Source organism: Vipera ursinii, assembly GCF_947247035.1.
Source record: "Vipera ursinii genome assembly, chromosome: 7".
Taxonomy (NCBI): domain Eukaryota; kingdom Metazoa; phylum Chordata; class Lepidosauria; order Squamata; family Viperidae; genus Vipera; species Vipera ursinii.
The window spans coordinates 39,371,591-39,386,869 of NC_139521.1; the positions used below are offsets into that span (position 1 = coordinate 39,371,591).

At 37.0% G+C, this 15,279-nt stretch overlaps 1 protein-coding gene across 1 annotated transcript in view; it reads right to left on the minus strand.

Moving 5' to 3' along the window:
* PRDM5 (PR/SET domain 5) overlaps positions 1-15,279 on the minus strand; it is a gene marked incomplete at its 3' end in the record, with an annotated part of 77,781 nt that overhangs the window by 45,232 nt on the left and 17,270 nt on the right. Inside the window, exons 6-7 of the mRNA XM_083367038.1 lie at positions 15,118-15,239; positions 2,954-3,033 (exon numbers count right to left, since the gene is read on the minus strand). Coding sequence (XP_083223164.1) covers positions 2,954-3,033; positions 15,118-15,239 — 202 coding nt within the window. The remainder of the gene's footprint in view (positions 1-2,953; positions 3,034-15,117; positions 15,240-15,279) is intronic.

Here is a 15,279-nt window from a genome sequence, read left to right on the forward strand (position 1 = left end):
TCCTGATATCCTGTATCATAACTGATTATTTAGAAGAAGCAAAACAGATAGACCTATAGTTCCTATTTATACTCTATTTACATATACAATACTGTAGAAATAGTGGTTTTACTTTTAAAGGAAGCTTAATTAAGTGGCTTTCTTTCTTTCTTTCTTTCTTTCTTTCTTTCTTTCTTTCTTTCTTCCTTCCTTCCTTTCTTTTTTTCTTTCTTTGTTTCGCTATACCTGACTTTCTTCCCAACTTTAGTCTTGAAAATTAGTCCTGAATGAAGAAAGCTGCCTGAAATAATCAGACCCCAAAGAGGATCGGATGTCTCTTTCCTTATGCTTTTTCAATAAGATCACTTGTTTTCAACACGGTGTAAGCTTATATTTGTCACATCTGGTTTTGTCCTATCCAACTAATTTGATAAACACAAAGGGATTCCTTATCTGTATAAAGTCAAGAAGTGATCTTGAGTCCTGCTGTCCTCTTGAATATATATATCACCCTGCTACCTTTTGGGGATTTTTTTTTCTCCACATATAAGTACTACCAAGTATAAACCTGCTCAGCTTCAGTCAACTGCCAACTATTGAGGCACATACGTAGCATACACACAAGCATGATATGAGACTTAACCAAAAAACATTTTCTGATTTGGAAATAAAACAATAGAAAATAATATTTTAAAGGGAAGTAAAGGAGTAAATGAACCATAGAAATGTTATTTCTCAGTCAGGCTCCTTTGTGGTGAATGTTGACATATAGTCCATAAACTTGCTGATAAGTTTTTTCTAATACTATAAGCCTCTAAAAAGATTATCGAATTCAAGCACTGTGATCTGATCTTTAAAGACAGTTCTAAATACTTGGCTAGACTTGGAGTTTATGATAGAATTAGCTTTGTACTTCAACATCTGTGAAAAAAATGCTTCTTATTGTTATGGAATGTGGCACAATATTTTGTCTTGAAATGAAGTTGCTTAGATTTCATGAAGGAGAAAGCTTTTTATAAAAGATTACATTCATGCCTATGGACACTGTGGACATAGCCTACAGTAAACTTCTATTTGCACTGGAAATAAACATATTTCTTTATATAATGCCGTATTTTTCCATGTATGACGCTATTTTTTCCTGCAAACACACTGTTCAAAAATCAGGTGCGTCTTATACAAGTGCAGCATCTTACACACGAAAAAATAATGGTAACCTCCGCAGCCCAGGGCATGCCTGTGTGGGTTCTTTACATGCCGCTGCCATGCTGCCTGGTGCAGGTTTCAAGCCCCTGTGGGCTTGCCACTAACGGGAGGGGGGAGGCGGCAAGATCATCGGATGGCAGCATCCGGAGGCAGCGGATGGGACCAGCAGCATGGATGGCAGCGACAGCACTTTCCTTCCCTCATATCTGTATGCTAGTCGGGAACCCTGTAGAATGCAGCTATGAGGTTGTCCTGCTCAATAATAGCGGCCAGCCAAACTTCCAGCTGTTCGGCACTCCATCAAACAGCTGATTGGCGCCGAGAAACAGCATGGAATTTAAAACCTGCCTTCACTTCCCTTGCCTTGTTGTCATGCCAGGTGCTCATGCCGGTTTGTTTACTAGGGTCAGAAGGCTGCTGCTGTGAACTGACTATGCATGCTCATTGTGCCGGATGCTGGTGTTATGATTCTTCGCCAGCCCGTGGATCCGGCAGCTGAGTCTGAGGAATCAGAGGAGGAGGAGGGGCCCGGAGTGACATCAGAGTCAGAGGAAGGCTCTGAGGAGCTCCAAGACTAACAGTCTGATGAGGAGCTTGGCCCCTCTACTCACACTCAGCTGTGCTGAGAGTCTGAGTTGGACAGTGATGACTCACAGCTGGGAAATATCCAGGATGCGCAACAATGCCGGCAAGAAAAGAGAGCAGGACAGAGGAATGCAATGGGGCAGCTTCAAGGGCAAAGGAGAAGGCATTAGGAAAGCCACGCCTTGGCTGCATAATAAAAGGGAAGGTATGGGAGATGCTGGTTGCCAAAGGCAACCGTTCATGTTGAGGATCAAGTTTCTGTGAACTGTGTTTGTTTGCCTTGGACATTGACTCAGGTCTGTGAATAATGAAAGGGGTTTTGGTTTTTCCTGAGGTTCCTGCCTGCTTGATTGGAAGAGGGGTTTCTCCTTATGAGCATAACAAGGACTCACGTGGGACAGAACAGCTGGTTTTGAGCTAGAACATGGGTTTACATATCTGAGATGACAGATCTAGTCTATGATATATCCAGTTTAAAAGTTCATGGGTAACAAAACTGACACAAGTGTGTGAAATCATGAAGAAAGGACTGCCAGTACTCTTAAGAGCTGTAGTTTGGTGTGGATAACATCTAATGAAATGTCAGCCACTATAACAGATATTTTATCCTGCATGCTTTATGTCTCTCTATCATTGACAGTGATGAAACAGATACTTCTTTTCGTTAAGATCTATAATTTGTCTTCTTCTTTCAAATATTGTTAATATATAATTGATTCTTTCAAATCATGTTCATAAAAAAATAAATATAAATATTTTAGTGCAGGATAAATGCACTAAAGTGTATAACTAACAATGCTGATAATATTTAGTAAAACAAATAGTACAAGAGACGCTTTTGTTAAAAGAAAAATCATTTGATTTAAGCGGCTATTAAATTATTCTCATGGATTTAGAATCTATTCATAATTTTAAGCATTCTGACTATACAGTAAAATGTAATATATACCTAAGGCTAACTTGCTATCTCTAGGACAGGAAAGAAATACACAATAGTGTTTTGCTTTAACTTTGATTTAACATGGCAATGAAAATAAATACTTTGGTTTCAGACTACTGTGTTTGTCAGATGGAAAAAAAAACCTGGACAATTTGTGTTTTAGCAGCTCTCAAGGGACTGATCTCTCTGGCCTCTACCCTAGAAAAGTTGAAACTACTGGGGGTCAACCCTCATTCAACTGACCTTTCGATGCTCTTGAAGATTTGCTGCTGAAGAGCACCTCTTATTACACACTGAGCACATCAGCCTCTTCCTAGAGTTTCCTAAAACAGAAACAAAAATACCACCAACAGATTTAATAAAGAAGTACAAAGGACAGGGCTAAATGTTTTCAATGCCTGCACCATTTTTCACAGGTCATTTAATGGGTACAAGAATTTTACACTCTTACTCCATCTCTAACATATTAAGTTACAAGACAGACTCTGTAGGTGTCCTCCAAAGATTTTGCCTATGAAATGTAGACCAAGAAGAGTTTCATTTCTCTGAACAAAGCAACCCAATATAGTATCTGTGTAGAACAAGAAATATTTCCATGAATGCAAAAGTATGCGTACATAAAATTACACATAGGAATTGTTGTTTTCAAGGAATATCATAAAACATTTGCATAAAGGAACGAATAAAGTGCAAGTTCAAAAGTTATTCTATTTAGTCTTATGGGTTTCAGCATTAAGGCATGCTAATAAGACAGTGATTATATTATTATTATTATTATTATTATTATTATTATTATTATTATTATTATTATTATTATTATTATTTATCATCATCATCATCATCATCATCATCATTCAATTGTGTTCCAATTCTCAGAGTCTCTGTAGTTTTCTTGGAAAGTTTTCAGAACTGATTTACCATTTCCTTTCTTGGGCTGACAGAAAGTGACTGTCACCAGCAGGATAAACATCAATATATTGTAACAAATTCCAGATAATATCTGACTCAGAAAGTGTGTTCAGCTGTATTATAAACATAGTTACAATCTCACTAACTAAACACACTGAGAACTTGAAAACATTACAGTATAATCATTTCTTTAATAATCTAAATAATTTGTGTGGCATAAAGCAACTGGTATTACAGGTAAAGATGGTGAAAATGCTAAAACCAAGTAAGTTAGAATGAACAAAACATCTCTTCTCAAAGTGTTAAAGCAGCTGTGTCCTTTGAAAAGGTTATGTTGCCACTTAGAGTATCCCCAGCTGCCTTCATATCTCTGTATTCATCAACAGAAGCTTGGGTTAAATGGTGATCCCTGCAGAAGTACTGTCTGTGGAGCCCCATGCATGCATATAAAATCCAGGCAAGTCTTCAGAAAAAATCCCATTTATATCCCGCCCTTCTCCGAAGACTCAGGGCGGCTTACAATCTAAAGCACAAATCAACTTTAATGGTAGAGTGAAGGATGCATCCTTCCTATTAACATATGTTATGAAGTCCTTGTGTGTTTTAATTAGAATTTTAAGAGAACTAACTATTACTAATTAAATGAAGAGTCATATTCTACATCTTGCACAACCACTCATTTTCTTTGTGACAACCTTTTGCTGGTAGTTGAGGCATCCATGTAACTGGATGTGATTTTACAATATTTTTTGTGGAAGTTATTAAGCAAACACAGTGGTCATAAATGGAAATCATTCAGGCTTCCGGTTCCGGATTTTCGGTGCAGCCAGACACGCGAAGGAATCGCTCCTCATGTCGCCTGGATTTCTTCATCGGAGGGCCCCTGTAAAGGGGTCGAAAGTCACCCTGGAGACTACTCTCCAAACCAAAGAAGAAAGGATCGGCCACTCCCATGGCCCATCATTTAGACATTTCCTGCCAAAGCCAAAAGCACAACAAAGCACTTGAAAGCACTTGAAAACTGGGTGAGAATTGCCTTCTTGTTTTCCTAATTGTCTACTTTCCCTGCCAAAAGCTTCTCGAATTGGCTTCCCCCTGCGAGGAGAGAGGAAAGGGTTTTTTCCCCCACCCACCTTAAGAGCGGCCTTTGTCTACATTGGGAGAGAAAAGAAAAAGCCTTCTACTAAATTATATTGATTTATTGGACTTACTGCCTTTCTACTTTTGGCCCAAAGTTCCCATATTTACAGAAATTGACTATTCTACCTATTAAGTCTAAAAAAGGGGACAAAAAAAGAAATAAATAAAAAGATACTGTCTGAAAAGGATTTGAAGTACTCTGGGGATATTTAGTGAATACAATTGGCAAACACGCTTGCTTACATTTTGAACTGACCTTGGCATTAAGATAAAAACCTGAAACAGCTGGAGATGAATTTGGCTTAGACTTGTGGAGGTGGACTCTTTCTGAATTTTGTTTGAAAAATAGCCTCCACCAAGGACTATTTATAATTATTACAAAATGGAGACGGATCAGCCACAAACCTCGCTTGACTATAACCTTATACTTGAAACAATCTATAGAGTCACTGAGATGTCTATCTCCAGATTTAATAATTTACATGCCAACCTTAAGTCACAAATTGAAACCCAGACTACAACTAAAGAATTTACACTTCAGAATATAACAAAATTGGAAGATATTACTATTGAGACAGAGGAATATGAGCAACAACTATCCAAACAATCGACAACTCTAAAAGTACAAGGAACTATCACTATGGCAAATAACCTTAAGGACCAACAACAAACTATGGGAAAACTTAATACTCAACTTTTGACTCCATCAAAAGAGCCTATAACTTTAGAAGTATACTATGTGCAAGATACTGATGCTAACATAGAGGATGTGGAAAATCAACAAAGACAGTTTCCTGAAAGCCTGGATAGCCAAGCATTCATTACAAAATTGGATAAGACTCTCTACTTAAAGCAGATGAACCCAGACGGAAGAGGAATCCAGACCGAACTGAAGATAAAGTTTTTAGAGCAAATACAGAGACTAGAACTAACAGGGCAACAACATAATGATTTAAATGGTTTGGTTTTTGTGGATCACTGATGGCTGGATGACCTCCTTCGATTCAAATAATATGTATTGGAGTGAAGGGAGACCTATCTGGCAATTCAAAGGCCTTGGTCTGGAAACCTGATTGGCAAAAAAGAAAGCCAGAGTTAGATTTTAAAAGTGAGTTCTTAGAGAACCATTAAAGGTTATCCTTTTAGTAATCAGTGATCTATCAAGATCTAAAATAGAAAATGTTTATGAGATAGAACTAGAATATGTTTATTTATCTATTAGGCTTATTTTAGACATTATAATTTGTGCAATGACATAATGGAAATTTGGTTTATAGATCCCACGTTTGATGTTAAAAGACATTTGATTATTCTATTTAAGAATTAAGAATTAGCTAAAATTGAAAACAGAATCTAGTTGTGTATAAATAGTTGTAGATTGATAAACATAGGCTGTGGTCCTGTCAGTAATGTGTGATGTATGAGGATGTGAAACAGACAATGTTTATTAGGTAGAACATAGCTACTCAGCCACTGTGTACATGTTAGATGCTATAGTTTTTGCTGTAATGAAATAAGGGAAATTTGGGTTGTGAATATTATTTGGGATGTTAAAGGCTAAATTTGAATAATATAATTAAAATTAGGTAAACTTTAATAACAGGACATATATATATTTCAATGAAATTGAATTGACAAATTTTTAAACTGACCATGCTATTTCTAGAAATTTATTAGTTTAAACTGGTTGTATGAAATGTTAAGGGAAATTGAGAAGGAAGTTTTGATAATGTAACCTGAATTATGTATTGAAAACTCTGTTACTGAATCTCTGATTACCCAGTCATCATGATGCTTTCTAAATATGTAGATTTTAACTGAAAAACCAATAAAACTTGTTATAAAAAAAGTGGAAATCATTCAATTGGGCGTTTCTGCCAGAAACCAGCAAAACATGGTAGAAACAGGCAAATAATATTTCAAATTATGGTCATGTGACCACAGACCACTTTGACCAGTCATAAAGGTGACCAGTTGCCAAGCATCCAATGTATAGCCATATGACCATGAAGGGTTATAGCATGAACATTTACGACAGCCAGGGGGTGTTTTACAGACCATAAAGTACCTGTTCCATGGCTATCAGAAATACAAACAGTCCTTAAGCAATTGATCGTAAGTTGAGGACTATCTGTAATTTTTCTCAAGGCTTAGTATATCCAATTCTTTAAGCTTTTTTTATACATTCTAATCTTTCAATTGTCTTTATTATCCTTTTTTGGATCTCAGATAATTTTGTTGAACTATTCTTTTTTTTTATTGAAAAGTTTTAAGATACAATTTTCCTTTAAAAAAAACCCCCTACCCCCTCCCTCCTCCCCCACCTCCCCCCTCCCCCCCCCGACTTCCCAGAGCTAAATACAAGGTATATATATAAAAAAAGCAAACATAAACAACCATATACTAACAACTATAAATTCTAAAATCCATCACTCTCTAGCTTATATAGGATAAAACAAACCTTAGCAATATTAAATGTATATAAAAAACTAAAATAGAAAAAGAAACACTCTCTAGCTTATATAGGATAAAACAAACCTTAATAATATTAAATATATATTAAAAACAAAAAAAAATGGAAAAAAACCCCAAGATAGAAAGAAAAAAAGAAAAAGAAAAAAAGGAAAAAAGAGTTATTCAAATACTACATAATACTTCTTAACCCTATACTTATCCTAAATAGACTCCATCCATTTTGTCCATTCCATGATATAACATTCTTACAAATAATCTTCCAAATTAACCAAAATCTTCGCCACCTCGACCAAATCAGAAAACTTTAAAGTCAACTCTTCTGTAATCGGCAGTTCCTCTTCCAGTGCCACATCTATAATTATTCCAAACCAAAAAAAAAGATTGCGAACAAAACTTTAACCTCCATTTAAAAATCTTCTGTATATTCCACCAAACTTTAATCCAAAAAACCTCACCCTTTCCACAAAACCACCACATATAAAAATATATTGCGTCTACACCCAAATCTTTTCCCACCTCCCATTACTTGACTATAAATACGTTGTAGAAATTCCATAGGCTTCTGCAAATCCTGCTATTTTCTCTTTTTGGATCGTTTTACAGCAGCACGCGTCACCCTCTGTTCTATAGGATCATCCGACGAAGTTGTATCTTGATCTCCTCCAACACCGTTATCTTCTATCTGACCATCTTCGGCCTCTTGATGCACTCCTTCTCCAGATCCCTTTTCAGCTTCCAGAAGTGTTAATGGCGTTGCTTTTAAAACATTATTGTAGAAATCACGCGCTTGCATCACAGTAACCAGACGGTACCTTTTACCTTCGTGCGTCACCATCAACCCAACTGGGATCTCCCATCTGAACCTTATATCTCGTTGCTTGAGCTCTTGCACAAGAAATGTAAAATCCTTCCTTCTCCTTAAAATCTTTGGAGGAATTTCTTTTAGGACCAAAACTTCTTGATTAGCAATCACAACTTTAGTATCATAAGCAGCTCGTATAACTTCATCTCTAATTTACCTTTTTGCAAAATATACCACCACATCTCTAGGCAACTTTCTCTGTCTAGCAATCCATGAATTCACACGAAACACTTTATCCATGCCTCCTTTTATTTCAGATGCTGGCTGTTTCAATACTACTTCGAAAGCCTCAGAAATCAGCTGCTTTAGATCTTCCTTAATATTCTCCTTTAAGCCTCTAATTCTAATGGCAAACTGCATCTGGTAACATTGAGCAAGACTCAGTTCCTTATCCATTTTGTCTTCATTCTCCAATACTTTTGCTTCTAATATAGCATTCTTTTGAGTCAAATCTTCTAGCTTTTCCTCCAATTCTTCCACACATCCAGCCACTTTATACACTGAAGACAAGATGTCTACCTTCATCACTCTGAACTTCTGTTCCATCCTCTCCTCCATTCTCTCCTCCAATTTCTCCAATTTCTCCTCCATCTGTGCAAATCTATCATTGATTGATTCCAAAATTACCTGAGTGTGTTTTTCAAGAGCATCTTGTAAGTCCTTTGATGTCAATACATCAGAAGGATGCAGCGCCTGCAGTAATGATTGTTGCACCGGAGAAGTTCCAGCACTCCGAAGAGTTTTAGGGGGTGGTTTAGCCGCCATCTTTTCCCAATTGTGACGCACTTTCACTTCAGATTTAAAATCCAAAAAAGTCCATCAAGCTGGAGAGTAAAATATAATAATCCTCTTCATCTTTTCCTCTTGTACCGCTCTGCCTGCTCCTTTAATCCATAGTCATTCCTTCAGGCAGGGGTGGTCGCAGACGCCTGGCTCTGCTCCGAGAAGTCAGGAGCAGAGGCGCTGGCCAGCTGGGAGCAGCCCAGGCTACGGGGGAGTTCAATCCTTCAGCCGCCCAAGCTGCAAGCTCAGGCGGCTCCGGAGAACTCGATCCCTACCTGGGGGCTCACCCCCTCCTCTTCTCCCGAGGAGGGGGCTTCAAATTCACCCGAACAGCTGATCGGCGCTGTTTCGGGCGAAAAAAACAACAGCTGAGCCGCGGGCAGCCCGGGAAGGCTGTCTTCGGCGCCGCGCCGCCACCGGAAGTCTTTTGTTGAACTATTCTTAAAATCTTTAAAATTTGAGATAGGGTCTGACCAAAGTAGAACAGATGGAACTACTATAGCCAAAAAAGTTTTTTTAAAAGAAAACTGTATATAAATATAATAATAATGCCTTTAATGCATAATTTTAATTCAGTCTAAAGTTGTATTTACCCTTTTAACAACATCACACTGCTGACTCATAATCAATTTGTAAGTAAGTATCGTCATCTTATACGTGTGTATTTTATTTTTATTTTTAAAGTGGTTTCGTACTTATCTTTGTTTGTACTTAAATTTCATATTGTTATTTTTAATTGTTTCTCTTATCAAAATAATTTTGAATTTTACTTCTATGTTCTGCAGATCTGTATCATTTGCACACTTGACAAGCTCTCCTTCTACCTCTTCATTCAAATGTTAATGAAAATACATAACTTTTGCACGTAACTTGTCTCACTCCAATTTAATGAACTATCAGTAAATAATCTGAGCGTTAGTGCTCCAAGTTGTTTAATTTAGTTTAGATTAGGTTTAGTACAGTATAGTATAGTATTAGTATAAGTATTAATATAGTATTAGTATAGTACAGTGCTATTATCAACTGCAATGAATTTTCAGATTTAAAGTGAATTTACAGATCAATCTTTTTTTAATTCACACTAGAATATTCCTATGTATCAATATCAGACAATCAGTTTGTACATTGTTCAATCTTCCCTTACCCATTTTTGGAGATAGATGGGAAGAACATTTTCTCTCTTCTAGCTATTTGGCATTTATCAAATCCTCTAGTTCTAGAAGATTTCTCAAACATAAGAGATAAGGGACTGACCAGCCCAGTGTTTCCCAACCACAGTATTGTGTGCCAACCTCGTCACCTTTATATGCGGATTTCCACTCTGCTGCCTAAGGAATTCTGGGAACTGAACTCCATCCAGTTAAAACTGCTGAGGCTGAGAAACCCTGTGCTATATCAACAGGTTCAGTACCCTTTGAGATAACGTGTATCGGCAACCCGCGGCTCTGGAGCCGCTTGCGGCTCTTTCAGCCTTCTCCTGTGGCTCCCAGTTTGCAGAGACAGAGAGGCACTTGCGCTTCCCTTCTCTCTCTCTCTCTCTCTCTCTGTGTGTAACTCACACTGTTCTCCGAGAAGCTGACAAGCTTATTGGGCGGGGCTCCTGCCTTTGTTGTGTCTCCACAGGAAGCAGGAAGCAGCAGAAAACAGGGCAGGAGAGCCAGCCCAATAAGAATGTGTGTCAGCTTGTCCGAGAACAGCGTGAAGCCAGCTTGCCAGGTGAGAGATCGGAGAGAGGGGGAGAGAGGGGGGAGGGAGAGAGGGAGAAAGAGGGAGAGGGAGAGAGAGAACTCATGCACAGCAGCCTCTATTTCTTTTTAATTAACTCTTCAATCAAGTCCCCCCCCCCTTGCATGTGCGTGCATTTTGCGGCTCCCAGTGTTTTTTTTCTCTGGGAAACAGGTCCAAGTGGCTCTTTGAGTGTTTAAGGTTGCTGACCCCTGATTTGGACCATGTTTCTGTCAGTCTGAAATTGTAATCTTGTTTCTTCATTGTACCTCTCAACATTTGCTGATGGAACAGATTTTTTTTGTGTTATAGAAGACTGAATAAAGTAGGAGTTGAGTATCAACATTATTCAGCTTTTTATGAACTTAACTGCAACTTTTTTTCACCACAATCTGCTTTCCTGAACAAATTCTAAACTTTCACTTTCTGGACATGAGTCTTTCAGTTCTAGACTACATAGACATACTCTTTTTTGACATAATCTTCTTTTCATTTTCTATATATGTTCCCTTTTGTTTTCAGATCTTACTATGCTTTCTAAATAAGCATAGAGACTTCTCTTGTGGGACTCTGTATTTTTGTCCTTACTAAAATTGTTGCAATTTGTGATTTTAGTATCTATTTCTCTACAAACTTCCATCAAACTGAAGCTTCTTTTCCCATTAGCTTCTTATGTCATTTGTTGAATTTATTTTACTACATTTATATATTACCAGACTGAAAACAACAGGTGACATTATTAACGAGTGGAGTACATCACAGAATTGGCCCAATCAGTTAGAAATTGTGGAGAACAGCTGCTGGATATTTATGCCTTTCTGAGACGCAAAAATGCTATCTTGTGTCGAGTCAACCCTTTGAAGAGAAGACTCAGCCCCTCTGTTGGTTTTGAGAAAATTACTAAAAACTAAACTATTTCAGAGGGCATTCTCTTGATTTAATGATTGCACCATTTCTATTGTTGTTATTTTATGTTAGGGTTTTAGGAAGATATTTTATGAGCTTTTAACTGTGTTACATTGTCTACCTGTGAGCTGCTTGAGACGGGGTACATGTTTAATAAATAAATAACACCAGGGCCAAGTTTTTTATATCCAATTTTCTGAAGTCTGTGATGTTTGACTATGCTTAGTTTTAGTCTCCCTTAAAATGAGTAACTCCAGCATTACACAATTTGATACCCTGATATTCCTATTACCCCTGGTTACTCAACTAAGGATTTAATCAGTTATCTATTATTGTCATTCACTCTTCTAATCTCACAAGAATAAAGCTTTTGGAAAGACAAGCCAGATCTTAGAAGGATGAAGGTTGGCAGTCTGTCACGTAAACATGATGGGGTAATTAAAGTATCCGTCACTACTGCTTTATGCCTCTTTACAATATATGCAGTTTGCTTTTGGAAAATATCATTCACAACTCCTAGTAAGGGGGATAATATTAAAAAGCAAGAACAGTACTCATCATATTTATTCTTCTGTTATTTAATCCAAATATTATATATTGCCATCAAGTTTATTCATATGGGTTTCTGAGCAAGAATCGATACTCTTAGTATACATTGCAACTTTTTCATAAATTTATAGTTACTTCTGTTCCATTTGAGCAAGTGATAATCCTCAGTTGCTATCTTCCAGCAATGGGAATCATCCCACAATGTCTTGATAATCCTACGAAATCTTATCTGACCTCAGGTTCATCTCGTTTCTTTCCTATAATGTAGTATGCATACTACATTATTTAATATTTAATATTCTTTCTAACTTTTTATTTGGGTTGTTTCAAAAGCTTACTCTTTCTACAGGATTCAAGTCTTTGAATTTACAAATTCAACAGAGCTCAAATTAAAATCCTAATCAACCTTACCATGTGTTGGCAAAATAATTTTACAAATATTTTTGGCCATTTTACTAGTCCTTGTACAACATGTAGGATCATCAAGGAAGATGATGTTGATGGAAATATGTATGAACCATTACATAGGTAAAAGGGGCTAAAACATTTTTAAGTCTAGAACAATGACATATCATTGGAAAGCAGTTCAAACATCTCCCTAATTCATTAACGTATAAGAAGGAAGAGAAAGTACAGCAAAATCAGGCTTGCAAGGTTCTTTTTTAATGGTAATTTTATTAAAAATGACAGTGATAAAAATACAAACTAAAAAAAAAGGAAAAAAATAGGTACAGAAAAATATAGTAAATAGAAACACTTCCCCCTTCTTCACAATGTACACAATTTTAGTAACTTGTCACATTTTCTTAAAATACAACAAGCAAAAAGAAGTATGTGAACCCAATGTCCTTTTGAAGCTGCCAACTATGGTTTGAGTCAGATGGCTATTCTCTCATCTCCCACTGCTTTAAACTCATCAGTCTGTCTTGTGGCCTCCTTGCAAATTGCAATTGTATGGAAAACTTGTAGGCAATCTCATGTCCTCTCCTTTTTCAGAGAGGAATTATGAGTAGCCAGTTCTTCATTCTGCCGTTGTCTAAAGGTGGAGTCATCTTCAGTTTTATCATTTTTTGCCTGGAAGACTTGCAAGATTCTGGTATCACAGCCAATCTCCATAAAAGCAATGTTATCCTTCTTCTAGAATTGATTCCTTGGTCTGTTCTATTTAGTAGGACTGACATATTTTGCACCAGCAGACTATCATTTAGATACCTCTGATCTAACAAATTTCTCAATTTTCTAGAGTCCGAAAAAATAGAGGTTTGAAAAATATTGTAAGATCACAACATTTGCATATTTTTTTCCTCTAGAAAATGGGGGGGGGGCGGCAACTCTCCACTGCACCAACAGGCAGTTAACAGGATTGGGAAATCTCCATTTTAACAAAATTAACAGATATATAAAATGCTGTACCCAAAATGACTTCTTTTCCCTTTCCAAAAAACTGCTTAAAAAGGTTCCAAGAAACTAGTTTTTTTGGTTGTATTTGTTGACAAAATTATGGTCCCTGAAACCAAATATCTCAAAATATCAACACCATTTGTGTAATTAGTTACCAACTTCCAATATTAATTCCATTCTGATCCTCTTCTTTTGATTGTAGGAACAGATAATGCTACCATCTTAGCCCCCATGGTGCTATACACAGGAAAGGACATTTGTCATTGGACTTGATAAATTACAGACATTCTTCTTTCATGTTCTTGATCCTTGCTTTCACAGATAGCACATTTCGCATGCAGTTTTTAATTCAATTCCTCATAGTAGAAAACTACAAACTACCATGATTTATCTGTCTTCTGCATCCTTTAATCTTCTGCATCCTTCAATCATGCTGTCTTTTCCTTCTCCCAAGTACACAAAGCCTATTTCACCCATGTAATCACCTTCTAGCTATTACTTTATTCATTGGGCTTGCTCCGGTATTTCTGTGTCTTCTTGTGTGTGGATAAATGATTTCACTGTCCGTTTTGTTGCAGAACCCTTTGTTTAGGTTGATGGACATTTATCCTTTCTCATGAACTGAAATTTTGCCACTTGCTCCTACCCTTGAAGTTTGTTCAAGCACTGCTACACATTTACATATTTTCTGCATTGTTTGTAGCAAAAACACAAATCTGCCTATCACAGGCAAACTTCTGCTAACTCTCCCTGTCTATTCATTCCATGAGCTTTTCCCCTGAAGTAAAGCTATCTTACACTCCTTACAATTTCCATTTATTCAGCAGGAGGCTGACACCCAATCTTTTCTAAAGCATTATAAGAACTCTCCATCTGTATGTTTTTGCTACTTTAATCAACCTAATGAATGCAGTTTCATGTTGCAAGCTTTCCTCCTTTGAGGTATGCATACAATATTGCAATATGTTTAGAAAAGAAGTAGGTTTTGCACTGTGACATTACGCTCACAAATGAAACATATGAATTGGGGAAAAAATATCCCCATCTGAAACTTGCACATGACTAATTGATAAAGGCACTGTATATGTTTTTGCCAGGTTCTTTAAAAACAATTTCTAAAATGTGAACAGAAACACTAAAATCATCTGATTTGAATATTCAGTAATCAAGTAGCTGTACATCTTTGGGATGTAAAAACAACACATAGTAATCATAAACAGACCCATATTAAAGTGGGAAAGGTGAGCAACTATACACCTATTATTCTGAGCAGAAACCTTGTCACAGGTTTATCCTTGCCCAGAAACAGATCTTGGGAAATTGCCCTCCATTTTTCATTTTCTAGACCATACTGTTCATTTGGCCACATGTAGAAGGATGAACAGGCCTTGATATAAATGCTGGTGAGTCTGCGATGCTGCTTCAGTATTAGCAACTGCTCAATCATCACAAGTGCACCCTTGAAGTTGATGTTGATGATGATAATGGACTCTCATGCCTTCTTACAAAAACTAGCATGCAGAATTCTCTTCCTCGGAATTTGAACCTTGAATTGCAGCTCCCACAATTGTAAAAAAAAATCCACAATCTTTCCTTAACTATATATTAATACATTCTAAAACTGATGAAATAATGACAATTCCAATATGTTATTTACCAGTGTGAACATTTTCCTTGTGCTTTTTCAAGGCATCCTTACTCTTGAACCTCTTCCCACAGCTGTCAGCCTTGCATACGAACCTAGCATCACCTCGGCAGGCTTCTTTGTGTTGTTCAGAACTGATGTCAGGTGATTGAAGAAGAGAAAAATAAGGCATCA